This window comes from Schistocerca cancellata, chromosome 11 (assembly GCF_023864275.1).
Source record: "Schistocerca cancellata isolate TAMUIC-IGC-003103 chromosome 11, iqSchCanc2.1, whole genome shotgun sequence".
Lineage (NCBI taxonomy): Eukaryota > Metazoa > Arthropoda > Insecta > Orthoptera > Acrididae > Schistocerca > Schistocerca cancellata.
Window position 1 is genome coordinate 107,779,411 of NC_064636.1, and position 22,445 is coordinate 107,801,855.

Sequence of the window (22,445 nt, forward strand, 5' to 3'; positions counted from 1 at the left end):
ACATTTTAAGCAAGAAAAACTGATCTACCAGAACCACAGGTACACACTGATGGTCACACACTAAATGACACACTATGAGTGAAACTCCTTAGGGTCCAAATGGACTATAAGTTAGAATGGAATCAATACATAAATACATTAGTCCAGAATCTTTAGAAATGTCATCGTGTAACACCATAAGCTGCGATTTTATTTTTTAATGTATGACCAATTTCAGTCAAAGACCAGTATTCGGCACAGATTGAGTTACCACCAATAGTTTCACAACCATTACTTTCTTGTAATATAGGACCACAGCTGCTACACATTTTTTTAAATGTCATCATCTTGCTTTCAGTTTTTGGAATTTAATTTTTACAACTGTAATTTCAGCATAATGGCATTTTCGAGCGTAAGATTTTGACATATAAGCTTATGTTACACACAGATAACAACGTAATAAAAGGTGAAGCAAAAAGGACTCTCTAACTTTGGAATGATGTAGGCTAGAAATGTATTGAGATAATGTACACAATCGGTAGATGTGTCATTTTGTTGCAAACAATTTCAAGTTTCACATAAAAAAGTGTCAAGCATCATCTAGAAATGCAGAATCAATTTCAAATCAATTGTTGACAGCATTCACCATTTTGCGTGAGTAAAGAGCTATTTGCATTTCACAAGAATAACGTTTTCTAAATTCGTGTTGACAATGTGTCAATACGCCATTCTCTTCAAGAAAATTCCTAATGTTTAAATACAATATATGTTAAAAAAATCCTGCTGAATATCAACATCAATGCTACAGGCATTTACCTATTAAATGAAGCTCAAAAGAAGAAGTAGTGTAGATTGAATAAGAAACAATACCGTGACAAAGATATGGACAATGAGATCATGTTGTTTTTGATACTGGACTAACATTGTGTGGATGCAGTGAAAATGGTGCAGTCAGTTCAGAAGTGGATCTTCTCTAGTATGCATATTGTTCCATTCCTTTGTAGTTTTATTACTACATTGAAATTCCTCATTCATGAAATGAAAAATATGAGATGAATATAGGACAACATAGCAACTTCAGTTTTGGGACCCGCACAGGGAGGCACATGTTAATGTGGCCACTTCCAGGATGAGGATGCATGCCGGCCCCGAATCAAATCCATCCGGCGGATTAAAGACAGGGGGCCGGTGTGTTCACCAGCCCGGATGCGGCTTTGAGAACGGGTTCCTACATCCCACCATGTGAATACCTGGTTGGTTCCCACATTCAGCCTCATATTCAAGTTTGAGAGCATTTAGTACACTTTCTCACACCAGAATTTTCTCTATATGCGAACAGATTGTGTACACTGCTTCTGTGCTGAGGGGTGGGGAGGGGACTGATTACCTTAGCTGTTTGGTCTCCTTAAAAACTCACTCAGCATCAGCTCTCTATTTCAGGAAATACGACTGCCGCATGTGTAGCCACATATTGTTTCAAGCAAACATTTAGTTTTTAGCCAAGTTGTGGTTGTGGTCTTCAGTACAGAGACCAGTTTGATGCAGCTCTCCATGCTACTATATCCTGTGCAAGCTTCTTCATCTCCCAGTACCTACTGCAACCTACATTCTTCTGAATCTGCTTAGTGTATTTATCTACTGGTCTCCCTCTATGATTTTTACCCTCCACGCTGCCCTCCAATGCTAAATTTGTGATCCCTCAATGCCTCAGAATATGCCCTACCAACCGATCCCTTCTTCTAGTCAAGTTGTGACACAAATTTCTCTTCTCTCCAATTCTATTCTATACCTCCTCATTAGTTATGTGATCTAATTCTTCAGCATTCTTCTGTAGCACCACATTTCGAAAGCTTTTATTCTCTTCTTGTCTAAGCTATTTATCGTCCACGTTTCACTTCCATATATGGCTACACTACACACAAATACTTTCGGAAACAACTTCCTGACACTTAAATCTATACTCAATGTTAACAAATATCTCTTCTTCAGAAACGCTTTCCTTGCCATTGCCAGTCTACATTTCATATCCTCTCTACTTCGAACATCATGAGTTATTTTGCTCCCCAAATATCAAAACTCCTTTACTACTTCAAGTGTCTCATTCCCTAATCTAATTACCTCAGTATCACCCGACTTAATTCGACTACATTCCATTATCCCCGTTTTGCTTTTGTTGATGTTCATCTTACATCCTCCTTTCAAGACACTGTCCATTCCGTTCAACTGCTCTTCCTAGTACTTTGCTGTCTCTGACAGAATTACAATGTCATCGGCAAACCTCACTGTTTTTATTTCTTCTCCACGAATTTTAATACCTACTCCGAATTTTTCTTTTGTTTCCTTTACTGCTTGCTCAATATACAGATTGAATAGCATCGGGGAGAGGCTACAACCCTGTCCCACTCCCTTCCCGACCACTGCTTCCCTTTCATGCCCCTCGACTCTTATAAATGCCATCTGGTTTCTGTACAAATTGTAAATAGCCTTTCGCTCCCTGTATTTTACACCTGCCACCTTCAGTATTTGAAAGAGAGTATTCCACTCAAAATTGTCAAAAGCTTTCTCCAAGTCTACAAATGCTAGAAACGTATGTTTGCCTTTCCTCAGATGATAAAGAGCGTCTGCCATGTAAGCAGAAGATCCCGGGTTCGAGTCCCGGTCGGGGCACACATTTTCAACTGTCCACATCGAGGTATATCAACAACACCTGCCGGCAGCTGAGGGTTTCAGTTAGTCATCATTTATTTCCTTAATCTATTTTCATAGGGTCAGTATTGCCAAGTAATACCCCATTTATAACTTGTTAAATAGGTGTCCCAGTCAGTCTGTCGCAGAAATAATTCTTCAGGCACTTGTGCTCTGACAGTCTTCCATTCTGTCAACCTACAAACATCGGCTGTGGTTCCAGCAAGTGGAGAAGTTAGCAAAGTTCACTTCTCCCTACTCTACTCTTAGCCATTTCTCTCATTGTTCTGAACTGCAGCCAGTGACTGCCAGCATACTTTCAGTCAGTTCTCTCCAATGGCAGCTGTGGTGAAAAAGTACAACGGACAGTCACATTAAAATAGGGAAAAAAGTAAGTAAACTCTTTACTGCTTCAAAAGTAATCACCATAACGGTTGATACACTGACGAAAACGTATCCCAGTGCCAAGGAGAAGTTGTGCGAGAGGCACGTTTCAGAATCCGAAAGACGTCATCCATTCCTATTTCGCAGCAATCGCGTAGCACCACTATCAGGACGCAAATCAGGTTCGCTTTAAATACGCGCTGTTACAGTCATGAGTGTTGGTTACCTCTGAGATTGGATGTTGAGTGTTGACAGTAGTCAAGAATGCTTTTAAGACAACGAATATGCCACTATCAACAGCTCACCCCGTTTGAACGAGCTTACGAAATACGGCTGCGGGAAGCTCGATGTTCCGTCTGTGACAGTGCAAAGATTTGGCAGGAATTAAGCCACTGTACACAACTGCCAGAAGCGTCTGTCACGGCAAGGTACGGTCGCGATAAGAACGGGCTCCGCACAACTCCACGACGCTACTGAGAGTGAAGACCACTGTGTTCGGCTTACGGCTCTGACGCTCCGTACTGCATGTGTGGCAGCAAGTTGAGCAGCAGTTGGCACCACAGTGACAATAAACTGTTACAATCTGTTACTTCGAGGATAGCGTCAATCGATATTCCCTGTTTGTTTACTATATTTACTGCTCAAAAGAAGAAATTAATGTTTTTCAAGCTGGTAATATTAAACCTGTTATTGACCTCGCATGTGTGCTGTCTCTGTTTGTATGTCTGTGAAGGACAGTATCTCTATTGGCGTCGACTACTCCCACAACATACGTAATTTCGTATGCACAGACAAATTACTCTCGTGGTGTAGAAGCAGCTGCAGACACCAATAGTTACCAGTAAAATTCTTGAAATATAAGAGAAAGAAAACTTCTATAGGATCTTCTCGAAATGGAAAACTGCCATTCGCATCTGATCATTCGATGATTGTCTGCGAGTAAAATGAGTTGCTTTTAGCAGAGAACTCTTTCTCTATGGTTTTGAACGTGTTATTGAAGCCAGTTCTACAGCAAACATTGACCATCAAATGTTCGAAGTCCTATACAAACTTGTAGTGCATAACAGTGCCTCACAGTGTCCTTTGATAATAATTAGATACATGTAATTACATTTAAAATGCAAGAGACTGTATTCTGGGCTTTTCTAAACTCCACATTAACATTACACACCGCTTATGAATCTCAAAAAACACAAATTATACAATATGGTGGCTAACAATGACTGTTTCATTGCACACACTTCCTACACATCCTCTCGTTATCCTGTCTCTTAAAGACCAGTCCCATTCAGATTTTCTTACTTTTCTTTGCTCACCATGGAACAACTCTAAGTCACAGAATAAATATTTCACTCGCGCAGGCAAAACATGCCACCTCGCGATATACCGGGTGATCAAAACGTCAGTATAAATTTAAAAACTGAATAAATCACGGAATAATGTAGATAGAGGTACAAATTGACACAAATGCTTGGAATGACAAGGGGTTTTATCACAACCAAAAAAATACAAACGTTCAAAAAATGTCAGACAGATGGCACTTCATCAGATCAGAATAGCAATAATTAGCATAACAAAGTAAGACAAAGCAAAGATGATGTTCTTTACAGGAAATGCTCAATATGTCCACCATCATTCCTCAACAATAGCCGTAGTCGAGGAATAATGTTGTGAACAGCACTGTAAAGCATGTCCGGAGTTATGGTGAGGCATTGGCATCAGACGTTGTCTTTCAGCATCCCTAGAGATGTCGGTCGATCACGATACACTTGCGACTTCAGTTAACCCCAAAGCCAATAATCCCACGGATTGAGGTCTGGGGACCTGGGAGGCCAAGCATGACGAAAGTGGCGGCTGAGCACACGATTGTCACCAAACGATGCGTGCAAGAGATCTTTCATGCGTCTATGGGGTGGAGCGCCATCCTGCATAAACATCAAACGTTCCAGCAGGTGTTTATCAGCCAGGCTGGGGATGATGCGATTCTGTAACATATCGGTGTACCTCTCACCTGGCACGGTACCAGTTACAAAACCAGAATCATGCATTTCCTCGAAAAAAAAAAAAAAAAGGCCCGATAACGATAGATGTAAATCCAACCCATACCGTGACTTTCTCGTCGTGCAATGGAGTTTCCATGACAGTTCTACGATTTTTGGTAGCCCAAATTCTGCAGTTGTGAGCATTGACAGACCCTCGGAGCATGAAATGAGCTTTGTCGGTTCAGAACACGTTACTCAACCAATCGTCATCTTCCGCCATCTTTTGAAATGCCCACACTGCGAATGCCCTCCGCTTCACTAAATCGCCAGGTAACAGTTCACGATGCCGATGGATTTTGTACGGATATCATCGGAGGGTACGCGTATGTACCAACCAAACAGTAGTGTATGGAATGCCGGTGCGACTGCACAAGTGCTGACTGCCCTGTGCATAGACGAACCCACTACAGTCTCCATTTCATTACGCCTTGTGCTTAGTCGGCCACTACGGGGTCTATCGTCTAAACAACCCGTGGCTTCGAACTTCGAAATCATTCTCACCACAGCTGCATTTGTCAACGGACCTTTACCCGTTCGAATCCCCTTCCTATGGCGATAGGATCGTAACGCTGAACTAGCACATTCCCCATTCTGGTAATACAGCTTCACTAAAAGCTGCCTTTTCAGGTAACGTCAACATGCTGCGACTGCTGGTGCATCTGATTCTCTCTCTCATTACAGCTCCTTTTATACACGAGTGTCATGCGCAGTCACTGATGTTTTGCTGTGCAGCGCCATCTGTCGGACATTTTGTAAACTTTGTTTTTTTTCCCTAATAAAACGCCATGTAATTCCAAGCATGTGTGTCAATTTTTACCTCTCTATTTACATTATTCCGTGGTTTATTAAGTTCTCAAATTTATACTGACTTTTTGATCACCCGGTATATTGACTTTAAACCAATAACAATAGGAAGGTCATTGAATCGATCAGTCTCTTCCACCTGGTAGTACGGGTCAAGGGATATTATACCTGTAGTGTGCATTCCACTAACCCAAACACACCGCCATTTGCAACTTCAGTAGTGTTGAACGAGAGTTTGTTGGAGGGCAGAATTTACATCTGTTGTGTTTTCTGCTGAAAGCCAGCTCTGCCTCGATGCCAGTAATGGCTGTGTGTTGGTTAGGAGGAGGCCAGTTGAGGGTCTGCAACCAACACGTCTGTGTGCTAGACACCCTGGACCTACACCTGGAGTTACGGGACCAGGTGCAATTTCGTATGCGAAAGGAGCATTTTCATGGTTATCCCCTGCACCCTGACTGCAAATTTGTACGTCAAAACGGTGATTTGAGCTACTGTGCTGCCATTCGTGAACAGCATCCCAGAGGGTGTTTTCCAACAGAATAACACTCACCCTCATACGACAGTTGTACCCAACACGCTATACGGACCGTCGACACATTGCCTCTGCCTGCTCGATTACCAGGTCTATCTCCAGTCGAGCAAACGTTGGACATCATCGGACCACAATTCCTGTGTCGTCCACAACTGGCATTAACAGTTCCTGTATTGACCAACCAAGTGTAACAGGCACAGAACTTCATCCCGCAAACTGACATCCGGCACGTGTACAACACATTGTGAGCACATTTGCATTCAAAATTTTGATGGATACAACATTTATTGAAGTACTGGCATTTCCACATTTGCAATGGCTCTTCTCATGCTTAAACTGTGTTCTTCGGACATTAATCACTTAAATATCTTACCCAAAGTTTCATTACTCTGTTTTAATTACTTTATTTGGTGTTGGGATCTCTTTCCATCAATCTACATTTATTCCACTGTGACACAAGACAGTCAATACCTTTGTGGAAAAATGTTTGCAGTAGCCTACAGAACCACAATATACCCAGGAGTGCACCTCTTTGTCCAAAGCAAATTGGCAGCCACAAATGTCTTTCTCCAGGGCACTAAAAACAAGGAAATTGCTTGGGCAGGGACCACGACTGTATGCAGAATTTGTAAGGGGCAAGGGCTTCGAGCAAAATTTTTGCAGCACAGTCGAAACAGTCTCGTTGACGTGTTGCGGGCCGTCAAATTGCTTCGGACAAAGAGGTGCATGCCTGGGTACAATCACAGTACCGTAGGCAACTACAAACATTTTTCCATGAAGGCCCTGACTGTCGTTTCTCACAATGGGTAAACATATTAATAGTTATGGTCATTACTAATAATAATAAACAGTTTACCTATTTTTCCACCTGTTTCATTTTCATTTGACTGCCCCTTGTATTCACTTTACAGAAGCATACAATAAGAACACTGTGAAAAGTTGGTAACCAAACAACTCACAAAAGCCTGCTCAGACAGTCTAGGGATTCTTGCACTTACGTGCCAAGATATATAATTGCTAACGACACTTGTGGTTAGTAACAATAATAGAATTAATTTCCATATAGATTGTGTGTCCCCCACTACAGTTCAGAATGGAGTTTTACATTCTAATGCAGAAGTCTCTAATCAGTTGCAAGAGGACATCAGGCAGAAAATCTTTAAATTGGGTTAGGTAGAGCAGCAATCAGTCACAGAATTAAGTTGCTTTAATATGACATTTACAGTCACAACGCAGATCAGATTTCGACCTGTGTCAGGTCATTATCAATGCAGTGCGGAATTGCAGCAGTTGTTCGTGCTCAAGTGAATGCTTACACAGTTCAACCATTACCAAGTACCATTACCATTACTTGGTAATGGTTGAACTGTGTAAGCATTCACTTGAGCATGAACAACTGCTGCAATTCCGCACTGCATTGATAATGACCTGACACAGGTTGAAATCTGATCTGCGTTGTGACTGTAAATGTCATATTAAAGCAACTTAATTCTACGACTGATTGCTGCTCTATCTAACCCAATATAACCACAGTCATTGCGTGCACCCACCCCATGATGGGCAACCTGATGAAATCTTCAAACAAACACAAAGAACAGCTCATTATTCAATAGTGCAATATATGGGAATATTTGTACTCATTAATGTAAATTCTATGTAACTAATGTGTATATCAGATCAGTGGTTCCCAACATTTCTGAGACTATTACTCTTCAGTGTAATCAAATGTTAGCTAGGTCTACCCCCACCCTTCCAACCACATTCCGTTCCATAATTATTAGTGCCTAACTAAACTTAAGAACCTAAAACAATTTTCTTTTAATACTGTCGTGTCTAAAATGACGTAAGATTAAGATTAGTAGGGTTATGGGAATGCAGGGTGTATTGCAGGGAAGTTGCCACTAGTACAATCCCAAAAAGCTGGTGTTAGTGTGAAGGATCCTGTGGCACAGTCTGTGACGCAGTCACTGAAATGAACAACGTCATGTTTAGCAGCGTGCTCAGCAACAAGGTGATCCACCTCATTTCTCAGCCACAGTTTGTCGGTAGCCATTCGCACGGACAGACAGCTCATCGGTTGCCGTGTCCACTCGGCGACTCAGCATCTACACTATATGATGAGTAGCAACTTTTATTTTCATAATAATGATATTTAGTTCTTATAAATGTTGTATTCAACTACAATCTAAAGAGTCAATGAGACTATTGATAATACTTATTTCTAATAACCTTTCTTCAGAGTGTGGTGACACTATACTCAGAGCATCTCGAGTGCTGCTTACAACTCCTTCACAGAGAAGTACGAGGGTCCCTCCAAAAGAAATGCACACTATTTTTTTTTTTAAATCCATCTTTTATTCTACATGTGTGACAGTTTTACAGTGCGTAGATACATCCTTTAGGAACAATATTTCCATTTCTCCACATAATTTTCATACCTCTCAACTACCTTACGCCATCTTGGAACCGGCACCTGTATACCCGTATGGTAAAATCCTGGACCAGCCTGTTGGAGCCACTGTTTGGCAGCGTGCACAAGGGAGTCATCATCTTCAAACCTTGTTCCATGAAGAGTCTTTCAGTTTCCCAAAGAGATGATAGTCACATGGAGCCAGGTCAGGACTGTATAAAGTGGGTGCTTCAGTGTTGTCCATCTGAGTTTTGGAGTTTTGTGATCGCTTCCACGGTTTTTTGACAGACACGTGGCAGTGCATTGTTGTGCAACAGCAAAACATCCTGCTTTTGCCGATGTGGTCAAACACGACTCAGTCGAGCTTGAAGTTCCTTCAGTCTCATCACATATACATCAGAATTTATGGTGGTTCCACTTGGCATGATGTCCACAAGCAAATGTCCTTCAGAATTGACAAACACCATAGCCATAACTTTTCCAGCAGAAGGTGTGGTTTTGAATTTTTTTTTCTTGGGTGAATTTGCATGATGCCACTCCATTAATTGCCTCTTCGTCTCTGGTGAAAAATGATGGAGCCATGTTTCATCACCTGTCACAATTCTTCCGAGAAATTCATCTCCACCATTCTCGTACTGTTCCAAAAGTCTGCTGCATACCGTTTCTCTTGTTTCTTTGTGAGCCACTGTCAACATACTGGGAACCCACCTGGCACAAACCTTTTTTAACGCCAACACTTTCAGTATTTTGCAAACACTTCCTTCGCCTATCCTAACGTAGCGTGACAATTTGTTCAGTGTGATGGGTCTGTTAGCAGTCACCAATTGGTTAACTTCATACACATTGTCTGGAGTGTATGCAGTACGAGGCCTGCCGCTGTGAGGACAATCCTCAATATTGCCGTGCCCACTTTCAGCACGTAACCTGCTTGCCCACCGACTAACTGTATTGCGATCAACAGTAGCATCTCCGTACACCTTTTTCAACCTCTTGTGGACGTTTCCCACTCTCTCGTTTTCACAGCACAGGAATTCTATGAAAGCATGTTCCTTCTGACAAATGTCAAGTGTAGCAGTCATATTGAAGACATGCTGTGATGGCGCCACTCAAGGGAACAGGTTGTACGAAGTTTGAAAACAAGTGGGAAGGATGTATCTACACACTGTAAAACTTTCACACATGCAGAATGAAAACTGTATTTTTACAAAGATAATGTGCATTTCTTTTGGAGTGACCCTCGTAAGTTACCCAAGCTGGTGGTACACATTTGTTACAACACATGCTTCTTCTGCACCATTCCTCTCCCTAGGAACATTTGTTCCACCCACACCCTGCCCCCCCTCCCCCCCCCACCACCATTTAAATCAACCAAATAAATATGTGTGCTCAAAAATAAGGCTACTGTCTGTAAATCATTTGACGGCTGGACTCCTTACTTCCGAACTTGCAGAAACTGGAAGACTTTGGGCCACCAGTGTGTTGTGTCTGTCCACTACCACCACCAACAAATAATAATAATAATAATAATAATAATTACATTGCAGACCCATACACATTCCCTGATACACTTACACATGGAATAACTTATCTGAAACCTAAAGATCAAGCAGACACAGCAAACCAAGCTAAATATCGCCCCATAACATGCCTACCAACAATATACAAAATATTAACTTCAGTCATTGCACAGAAATTAATGACACATACAACACAGAACAAAATTACAAATGAAGAACAAAAAGGCTGTTGCAAAGGAGCATGAGGATGTAAAGAGCAACTGATAATAGATGTAGAGGTGATATATCAAGCTAAAACTAAACAAAGGTCGCTACACTACGCATAAATTGATTACCAAAAAGCTTTTGATAGTGTACCCCACTCATGGTTACTACAAATATTGGAAATATACAAAGTAGATCCTAAATTGATACAGTTCCTAGACATAGTAATGAAAAATTGGAAAACCACACTTAATATCCAAACAAATTCAAATAATATCACATCACAGCCAATACAGATTAAGCGTGGAATATACCAAGGAGACTCATTAAGTCCTTTCTGGTTCTGCCTTGCTCTGAACCCACTATACAACATGCTAAATAATACAAATTATGGATACAATATTACTGGAACATACCCACACAAAATCACACATTTGCTATACATGGATGATCTAAAACTACTGGCAGAAACAAATCAACAACTCAACCAATTACTAAAGATAACAGAAGTATTCAGCAATGATATAAATATGGCTTTTGGAACAGACAAATGTAAGAAAAATAGCATAGTCAAGGGAAAACACACTAAACAGGAAGATTACATATTGGATAACCACAGCGACTGCATAGAAGCGATGGAAAAAACAGATGCCTATAAATATCTAGGATACAGACAAAAAATAGGAATAGATAATACAAATATTAGAGAAGAACTAAAAGAAAAATATAGACAAAGACTAACAAAAATACTGAAAACAGAATTGACAGCAAAAAACAAGACAAAAGCTATCAATACTTATGCTATACCAATATTGACCTACTCATTTGGAGTAGTGAAATGGAGTAACACAGACCTAGAAGCACTCAATACACTTACACGATCACAATGTCACAAATATAGAATACATCACATACATTCAGCAACAGAAAGATTCACATTAAGCAGAAAGGAAGGAGGAAGGGGATTTATCGACATAAAAAACCTACATTATGGACAGGTAGACAATTTAAGAAAATTCTTTATACAACGAGCAGAAACTAGCAAAATACCCAAAGCAATCACTCATATAAATACATCGGCTACACCACTACAATTTTATAACCACCTCTACAACCCTTTAGATCACATAACATCAATAGATACGAACAAAGTAAATTGGAAAAAGAAAACACTACATGGCAAGCACCCGTATCATCTAACACAGCCACACATCGATCAAGACGCATCCAACACATGGCTAAGAAAAGGCAATATATACAGTGTGACGGAAGGATTCATGATTGCAATACAGGATCAAACAATAAACACCAGATATTACAGTAAGCATCCCAATACCACAACAGATAAATGCAGACTTTGCAAACAACAAATAGAAACAGTAGATCACATCACAAGCAGGTGTACAATACTAGCAAATACAGAATACCCCAGAAGACATGACAATGTAGCAAAAATAATACATCAACAGCTTGCCTTACAACATAAACTTATAAAACAACATGTTCCCACATACAAGTATGCACCACAAAATGTACTGGAGAATGATGAATACAAATTATACTGGAACAGAACCATTATAACAGATAAAACAACACCACATAACAAACCTGACACCATACTCACCAATAAAAAGAAATTAACACAACTAATCGAAATATCCATACCCAATACAACAAATATACAAAAGAAAACAGGAGAAAAAAATTGAAAAATACATCCAACTGGCTGAGGAAGTCAAGGACATGTGGCATCAGGATAAAGTTGACATTATACCAATTATACTATCAACTACAGGAGTCATACCACACAATATCCACCAGTACATCAATGCAATACAGCTACATCCAAACTTCTATATACAACTACAGAAGTCCGTAATTATTGATACAGGTTCAATTACCTGAAAGTTCCTAAATGCAATATAACATATACCATACAGTTAAAAGGAAGTCACGCTTGATCAAGGTCCACGTCACTTTCCATTTTTGACCAGACATAATGTCTGAGAAAAGAAAGAGATAATAATAATAAACTCTGCCATAGCCGATCCCAAGCCCGGTTGAGAAAGGAGGAGGGAGAGGAGTAACACCTCGTTAAAAAACCTCGGTTCACCTGGCCCGGGTGATACTACCTCGTGAGGGCCCCTTGTCAGGGATACGGTGAAGACCTCAACGGCAGCGAAGGCGGAGAAGATGGACTTCGGTACGGCGGAGCTGGCGGAAGAGGCAGCCTCTCGTGCGAGGCCAAAATGGACAGAGTGCACGACGGTTCCACACGTTAGTGGCGGCACACCGACAGTGTCTGTTCCACATGTTAGTGGCAGCTGAATAAATAATATTCCAGGCTAACAACCTGGTCTTACTTTGGGAATTCAGGGATGACCTCGGATTCCTTACTCTTTACAATTTACGGCTTCAAGTCGCAATATGGAAAGTTCGCACAATGGATGCTCTACCCCAGGTGGTAACTCTGATGAGGAATCCACCATTACATAATGTAATGCAATGGGACCTAGGGTTCTGGAGAGTCCCAACATTTGCGATGAAGAAGAGATGGAATATATTGAAAAGCCTTCAAGTTTCAGTTCTAGAAGAAGTACTACTTTGGAACATTAAGTGTAAATTCTCTTCTAAAAATTGGGAAACAAAAGGAATTAGAATTATTTCTGCAGAAGAACAATATAAAAATCATACCATTCCAGGAAGCACAATTCTTAAATGAGAATATAGTCGATACACAACATTATAGAATTTATAAAGGGAAACCAGCTGTGAGAATAATGGAAATCTTAGACAGCGTAACAGAATTTAGATCAAATTCAGAAAGAATATCCAAGTTTACAATAAAGTGCAAGAATAAAAGTTACATCCTCAAACTGTCATGCATCTCTAAATGCAGACAACAGGAGAAATCTGGAGAAAGTAAATCAATTTCGGGATCTTTTAGTATCTGAAATTTCTACCATACCTAAAAAGAACTTCACTGCACAACTTGGGAGGGAAAAGAAATTTAGGACTATTGTAGGTGAATATCCAGCACACTCAAGAACAAACACAAATGGTGAAAGACTGATCAATATGAGTAAAATGTTCCTGTTAAAACTCATGTCCACACATTTCCGCAAACTACCAAGAAAAGCTAAAACTTCGAGACATCCAAATCCAAACCTAGTAGAATTTCAACTGGATCACATAGCCATATCTAAAAGCTATATCCCAGAAATTATGAATGTTAAAATAGTCAGGAATCGGGAATTCGACTCAGATCATTATCTCTTTATGATTAAAATAAAATTTCTCCCATCCAAAACAAAAAAGGTGGCCAAGAAAGTGATCAGATACAACACCACTACAGCTAACACTAAAAAAAAAAAAAAGAAAAGAAAAGAAAAAAGAATATATATATATACACACACATACATACATATACAGAAAAATTTAGCAAAGAGATTGAGACAAGTAAAGAAGGTGACTGGCGCAAACTCCAGATGCAAATAGCTCAAGCAGTAGAGGAAACTTTAGGATTGGCCAAGAATAAAAAGAAGACATGGTGGAATGACGAGTGTGAAGAAGCACAAATACAAAGAGCTCAAAAATGGAGATGTTTGAAAAAAGAGGAAGACCTTGAAAAATTCAGACAACAAAGAAAATAAACAAAAATAATCTGGAAAATCAAAAGAAACTTTGAAAATTCTCAGCTTATTGAAATAGAAGAAAATTTCACCAAAGGTAATACTAGAAATTTTTACCAAACTTTTAAACACATACTTAAAGGATATCAGGCACCAAGTATTTGTTTCAAAGATGAAAATGGCAAAATGGGATTAAAGAACAAAGAAAATTGTGAAATTTTAGCAAAATTTTTTGAAAAGCTGTTAAACTGTCCAGTTTCAACAGATAAATTAGAATTTCCAGTGATATCTCAAAATCTACAGGAAGAATTCCCACCAACAGAGTTAGAAATTCATGAAGCCATCAAAACACTCAAAAACAATAAAGCAAGTGGTGAAGCCTACATTGCAGCAGAATTATTGAAGTGGTCGGAACCAAAAATCATAAAGGACCTACAACTGTTTCTTGAGAACATTTTGAAAACTGAAAAGATTCCAGTTGAATGGAAAATAGCATTAACCCACCCGCTACATAAAAAAGAAGACAAACAAAATGTCAATAATTATAGAGGAGTGTCACTTCTGCCAGTGGCATACAGAATATTATCAATAATTCTCCTGAACAGAGTGGTTTTCGAAAGGAAAGATCCTGTGCAGAACAAATTTTTAACTTTAAGTCAATAATTCGTCATAGAATGTTAACCAGCAAACTAATAATAGTGTCATTTATGGTGTTAAACCAAAATTAGCAAATATAACTCGTGAAACACTAACAAGTAAAATATCTAAAGTCAAATTTATGGAAGAAGTATCTCAGCCATTTGAAATAAAAACTGGTGTTAGACAAGGCGATGGTTTATCACCTTTACTGTTTAATTGTGTTCTAGGAAAAATTGTAAGGATCTGGAATTCGGAGCTAAAAAAAATAAAATAAAAAATAAAAAAATAAAATAAAATAAAAAAAACCACAAAATTGAACAAATAACTCTGGGAAGGAAAACAAATGGAATCAAGGTAAACTGCTTAGCTTCTGTGGACGATTTGCAATACTTTCAGAAAACCTGACAGAAGCAGTTATTCAGATAAACCTTCTGGGGAAAATAGCAGAACACAACTAGGTAAAACAGAGTGAGTAAATAAATTTAAATATTTTGGAGAGACTACACAAAACAATGGACTAGAAAAATCTGCAACAGACCTAAGAATTAAAAAAATGGAAAGAGCATATGGTTTGATCAAAAATATTTACAAGAAGAATTGTATATCTAGAAAAACAGTGGTACGACCAGAATGTTTATATGTATCTGAATGCCTAACAATGAGCTATAATATGGACAGACTAGAGGTACTGGAAAGAAGGGTCATTAGAAAAATAATGGGTGCAATAAAAACAAGATGATTGGAAAATAAGAAGTAATGAGGAGATCTACAAAAATATGGAGAAGATATCTGAAGTAATGGCCAAATGAAGATTAACCTTTTTTGGACACCTCTACTGAATGGATGGAAATACACTAACAAAACAAATACTCCTAAATTTCTGGAAGAAGAAATCGACAATAGCATGGATTACAGAAGTAAGGAAAGATCTAGAAGGAAACAACATCAAAGAATAAGAAATAGCAGAAAGAAACCGTTTTAAAAATAAAATAGTAAATTTGGAAGGCTTTCAAAGCAGAAGAAATAAAAAATCGAGAACAACATGGACAGAAGGAAGGAAGAGACTTCGTGGGGAGAAAATGAGGGAATACTGGAAAAATAGGAAACAACAACAATGGAAGAAGAGGAACTGAAATTGTTAATGTGATCCTAGTTGCTCAATATTATGATTTTTTTTTTTAAATCAAGAAAGAAATAATAATACAGCCAAACAACTGAGTGAAATAAAAAAGAAGGAAAGGAAGATCTTGGGATCAAAGTAGGAGAATGGGAAATGGAAATTGAGAAGAAATAATGAAGTTTATGAAAGAACAGAACAAATATTAAACAAAATCAATGATATGAATATAATAGATTATAATAGATAGCCCAAACTCTTTGCCTTTACAAATGTCTGCTTGTGTGTGTGTATGTGCGGATGTGTGTGTGTGTGTGTGTGTGTGTGGCGCGCACGCGAATGTATACCTGTCCTTTTTTCCCCCTAAGGTAAGTCTTTCCGCTCCCGGGATTGGAATGACTCCTTACTCTCTCCCTTAAAACCCACATCCTTTCGTCTTTCCCTCTCCTTCCCTCTTTCCTGATGAAGCAACCTTTTGTTGCAAAAGCTTGAATTTTGTGTGTATGTTTGTGTGTCTATCGACCTGCCAGCACTTTCGTTTGGTAAGTCACATCATCTTTGTTTTTAGATATATTAAACACAATCAGGAGGAGAAGAGTTGTATTCTACCAGCAACAAAAAAGGCAGAAAAAAGAAAAAAACACAAAAAAAATGAATTTTGAACTTTGACAGAAACCAAAAACAATTATGAGGTAGATCACAGAAGTTTCAGCAGACCTGACAGAAATGGAAATAATGGAGGAAGAAATAGGAGAAAGAGAAAAGTTCAGAGCAAAAGTAAAAAGTTTCAAGGCCTTCCCAAAGAAAACAAAAGGATGGGTGCAAAATGGACAGCAGAAAGACAAGAACAGCATAGGGGAATAATGAAAAATCTCTGGAAACAAAGGAGAAAAGGAAGAAGACATAAGTTGTTACAGGAGGGAAAAAAATACGACAAGTGTACTGCCTGTACCACTGTAATGTCCATTACAACGTTACTGTTGTGCTGTGCTATCAATTAGTTCCGTTTATTGTTGCAAAACAAATAACGAATCAATTTCTAGTCTGTAGCAAGGACTACGTACAACTTGCAGAAGGCATTTTTAAGCATACACCTCAATTTTACAGTCATCGATGCATGGGACGCATGCATAGGGGGGGAGGGGGGGGGGGTGTACTATGTGAAGATGATAGTTTGTGGTGGGGACAGGTCCTTACACCAGAACAAGAAATAATGTTGATGCATACTTTAGCTATGGGTACTTGTTCAGTAGAAGAGATGTTTCACAGTATCAAATATGAACAAGTGCTCCTAGCTCTTGAGGCATGCATTTTAGAGCTCATATCGACTAGCTTGTCTATTAAGCATGGGCACTACAATGCATAGCTGAGGAGCTACAAGCACTTCATCTTCATCTTCACTACTGTGAAACACATCTTCTCTATTGAAGTAGTACTGATAACTGTTAAGAAATATATTTTAGAGACCATATTTACAAGACTTTTTTCTTGTACTGGTCCATGCTACCACCCCTACAAGTTGCATACTGAACATTCCTAGAAACAACAGCACCAGTACATGTATTCCACTGTCAGAGATATCAGAATGATTTCTGCTTGTAACTTTCTGCTCATTCATTCCTGAACCAGGTACCCCTACATCAGATTGAAACATTTATCCATCTTCATCATGCTTCAAATCACCCTACATACACACACATTTACAGGTGCCAGTACCTATAACTCTGACGTTTTGTAGTGTCAACGAGTGACACGGACCAGACATGGGTTCCTACGTAAAACTTTATTTAAGTCCCCTCTGCAACCTCCCTACGTGTGTCACGTGAATTGTGAAACACCCTGTACATAACCCTAACTGTTAACAAAAATCTAAGTATTGCTTGTATTTTTATTACAATTTCCAAACATACTTTACACATGAAATTTTCTTTCATCCATGATGTGTACAATGGTGCTGGATAATGGTCCTTGGAAGAAAACAGTCGCACAATACAGAATAAACTGAACAGCACCTTAAGGTGTTACCTGATTTCATTTCTATTTTTATAGTTCACATGTGTAAAGTATGCACAACAGCTCTTTTATTAATTTACATTGCACTTCTAGTTATTTATATTGAAAAGTGGATTGTATATGGAGTAAACTTGGATAATGGGCTAAGCTACAGATCAATTTATTAATTTCATACTTGTCCTTCACTCTGACAAAAGCTTTCCATATAATCTACAGTTCAGCTTATGCTACAGATCAGCACATTAATATGACCGAGAGTTCAGGGTCAACTGAACCTACCGATACCAGACACCAGCTTCGTCTCTTAATGTAATGATATGGTGTGCGTCATCATACAAGTGCATCTTTTTCGAATGTAGACTGTGGTGACACACTGTGTATCTGTGGTATATCCCAAGGTCAAGACTGGGTTGGATGGTGACAGTCTGGTTGAGTGTTGACAAAGTGATTATCATACGCTTCAGTTACTCCTCTTATCTTACTGCGGGTATTCTTATACGGATGGCCGATAAAGTTTCAAACATTTGAATAGTGTGATAAACAGATGCTAAAAGGTCCCTCCGACTATTGAAAGTGTTACGAACTCTGTGACACCTGTTTGTTGAAGACTACTGTGGAGTAATGTAGAACTTTTGTGAAATAAGTTAAGGGATATAGGGTCTCTCTGAAAATTATTTATGCATATTGAACTGGAAGTACATTACCATTCATTTTATCCAAAATGATTAAATCTTTGTTGCAGGCATAGCTTGTACAAGATGGAAAAAAAAAGATTATTTTACATTGTCATCAATTCTGTGGTGAACGATATTCACAGTTCACTAGTGTAACCAAATCCCCATCAGTCACTCCATAAAATCACATATTACACTAATAGAAGGATAAATGAAAATATTCAAACTGACTAGCTTTTATTTTTTTTTTTTTTTTTTTTAGTTCCCTGTGTGAAATATCAATATAGTGAATCCACTGTAGTTCAGTATCTACAAGCATCACAGTGAGTGGGGTTTTCTGATTCACTGTTCATTTTTTTTTTATATTTGGAGGGTGTAAACCATTATTCCACCAAAATAGGGCATTACTGAATGTGTCTAAGTCGAACGAGTCATCAAAAACCCATCGTTGCAACATCGTCATGCTTGGATGGACCGGTAAGTTTGCAACTGTCTGCTTTCCACAAACTAAACAAATGGAGCAGTTGGCAGTATCTGCTTAGCTAGATCCACCTTGTAGCAAAACAATTATGTCTTGCTACAAGGAATAAACTATTAATCATATTTTATACAAGTACTGGCACAAACACTGAACGTTCAAAAAGTTGCATGGGATCCAGCTGACGAATTTCACAACAAAGACATAGAGGTTAACTCCGTTATTAAGTAAGTTGTAGTGTCAAACATCCAGCCAGATTACACAAAGTGTGACAAACTTCTCTCAGCAGTGCAGATGCGCACTAGTCACTCTTGGTGCAAAAATGTGAACAATGAAAAACGTTTACTACTGTTACAAGATCCATACAACTACGAAAATACTGATGACAGTCAGCAGACACTGGAAACATTTTATTTCCACACTCACCTGTGAAATAAAATTACAGATTACATAGGAATATAATGTTGTGATGTGTTGCAAACAACAGTAAACAAATTGACTGTAGCTTTCTGAACAGAAGCGATATCAAATATTGCACTAATACTGAAACGAACTTAGCTGCATATTTACGGCATTTAAGTTAATTTTTGACGAATTTGTACACAGCTACTACGTCACCTTAACGACTGTCATGGACGATTGAGTTATACAGTGAAGACAACAACCTGAGGTCTTTTCTATTGTAGTTGCAACTGATGCAGTACAAAATAAACTCTGTTAAAAACATCTCTACACACTGGAGTAGCCAGTCTTATTTATCGTACCCACTGCAACGTTACTATAAACAGATATCTGTATTTAAGTAGTTTTGTGTACCTATGTGCAGCAAAAGTGGTGATAGATACGCAATTATTTTTAACTAGATCCACACTATCGTTCACTCATTTTTACTTCTTTTTCGCCCGTTTCTTCAGCGTTGATTCTTAATCGCAAACCTGAAAATTCATTGTGCAAGAAAAACAGTGATGTTCAATCCTATACACTTACTTTATTAATTTTATAATCACTGTCGTACAAATGAATTAATTTTAAAAACGGTGCACAGTACTCAGAAAAAATAAAATGTAATACATTTAAACATAATGCAAATTAACCCATTCATCTGAAACAATGTAGCTCCACACAGTTATGGGAAAAGATAGGAAAATGCAACATGAAGCGGTAAACGAGGCACGCAAATCTCACAATGTGTTGTGTGTATTTTTTTCCTTTTGACTGACAGACGACATCGCTCATGAAATAAATATTTAAATTCTACAAGCGTTCGAATGCATTTAATTAGTGCAAACGAAAATAAGCACAACCGGCGAGCTTTACCTGGTTATGCGAGTAATGCATTAGTTATACAAGCATGCTATCTTATTTAAATAATAAGAATCGTACTTGTTTTTTTTACAAACTTACCATGTTACTTGGAATGCAGTATTTTACTCGCTGGACAAAAGCTGACCCGAGTCTTTAATCCACATTTCACCCATCTTCCGCAGCGTACTGTCATGTGATGGCGCCATTCTTCTGTTTCGACTCCAGATGCTCAGTTGACCCACATGATGTGAAGTGTAACACAGTTAAACTGGTCCTAATATTTACATATGACGGCCATCCGTTTGACAGCTGATACGCCACTGCATCCCTACGACTAGTTCCGACATTTCAGCGCTAGGTGGCACTGTCAGAGGGAGAGCTGCCGTAACTATGGCAACGGGGAGCACACCTTACATCAGATATTTAAGCCTTAAACCTGCTCGGGATACTTTTTCTAGCTGGGTGCACGAAATGGAATGTGTTTTATTACACGACAGGTATAATCGAATACATGCGACAGTAAATGTTAGTATGTAAACTGCTAAACTCCCACACCAGTCCGCGTCATCTGCTGCATTAAGGAATTGCGAACAACACACAATCGCAAATGATGTATACTGTCGGCAAACAAGTAAGGCTTATTTTTACAATCGAGATACTAGAAAAACTGCTTATTGTAGTTTCAGTTACAATATCATTCATCGGGCTCGAATGAAACAAGTTTCACACGTTATTCATAAACTCCACAGTCAGTTTCAGAGCTGACGATACCGAAACACGTAGATCCGATTAACGAAATAAATATATTGTAACTAAAAATCTTTTTCTGCTTTCTCAATTATGTCACGATTAAACCGACTCGCAAAGGTGCGTGCAGCTAAAATATTTTAGCTGGAAATATCCTGCCACAATGAAAATAAAAATTGGGAACCTGTAGAAATACATCGTAACAATTAGGCCTTCTGAAATAGTTCTGCAGATGCCATTACAACAAAATTAGGCTTCAACAAGTACTATAGCAAAGATTAAAACATTTTTCCAACACTGAGTGTGTAAAATTAACGGGAAATCCACAGATATAAAACGTTGTCCAGATTACTGTTGCGCAAAGATTATACCTCTTGAGTGTTACACACACTTACCAGCACTGTCCTTAGGTCCTGCTCGCTAAGTGCAGATGAACGGAAACACAGACGGAAACGTTTGTATGGTAAAATTGTAGTTTATGTGAAGGAACAGTGAGCCCTAATAATATCATGCTTCATAATTCAGCAACCTTCGTGAAGGTAGCGTGGCCGAGCGGTCTAAGGCGCTGGTTTTAGGCACCAGTCCGAAAGGGCGTGGGTTCGAATCCCACCGCTGCCATAAATTTTTAAACAATCGAAAGTTTATTCTGCAATGTAATTACAATATGTACCTCCCATTCATCGGATTATAAACTCGAAAACCGATCTTCTTGTTCTTTTAGGTCTTTCCCCTTAATTCTTGTTCTAGAAACCTCAAAAATAAATAAATGAATAAAATCATATTCGGAAATGTAAGAGAAGTGGGAAAAGTTCAGGTTAGGGAGACAGGGCTTGGTGTAAAGAAAATTTGACGGGGGGGGGGGGGGGGGGGTTCAATATGCTCAGGTTTGACGTAACGAATTGGTGCGTTGGACTAAATGTCACGGTGCAACTGCTCGCAAATTTCATACTTGTTACACTTTTGTAAAGTTTGAATACAAGGCACTGATCGTGGAGAATACCATACTCTATCTTAGAACGACGTGGGAACGAGTAAAACAACGTTTTCGATTATGTACAGCGGTTTCTGGGTGAGTCATTCCGCCTTCCAATTTTTGAATTCGCGACTGTATTGGACAACAAGAAAGACGTCGGAAGGTCGCTCTTTTGTGTCATTATTGCCATCATGGACTTACTATGGTCAAGTTGACCACGCTAATTAACCGGAACTTTTCGGGTAAACAAATTACCAGCACTGTACATCCGGAAATCGCACTGTACTACGTAACAGTCGAAGCCCTGTGT

At 38.8% G+C, this 22,445-nt stretch overlaps 1 protein-coding gene and 1 non-coding gene across 6 annotated transcripts in view; one reads left to right on the forward strand and one right to left on the reverse strand.

Annotated features, from left to right (window-relative positions):
- Positions 1-20,968, reverse strand: part of LOC126108581 (sorting nexin-13-like) — a 417,686-nt gene extending 396,718 nt beyond the window's left edge. For 4 of the 5 annotated variants that reach the window (XM_049913874.1, XM_049913875.1, XM_049913873.1 and 1 more), the window contains exon 1: positions 20,515-20,968. In XM_049913874.1, coding sequence (XP_049769831.1) covers positions 20,515-20,517 — 3 coding nt within the window. In that variant the 5' untranslated portion in view covers positions 20,518-20,968. The remainder of the gene's footprint in view (positions 1-20,514) is intronic. The other variant, XM_049913876.1, reaches the window with a different exon arrangement.
- Positions 20,969-21,700: 732 nt separating this feature from the next.
- Positions 21,701-21,780, forward strand: Trnal-uag (transfer RNA leucine (anticodon UAG)). Its single transcript has one exon. It is a non-coding gene; the product is annotated as a tRNA-Leu (tRNA).
- The last annotated feature ends 665 nt before the right edge of the window (positions 21,781-22,445 follow it).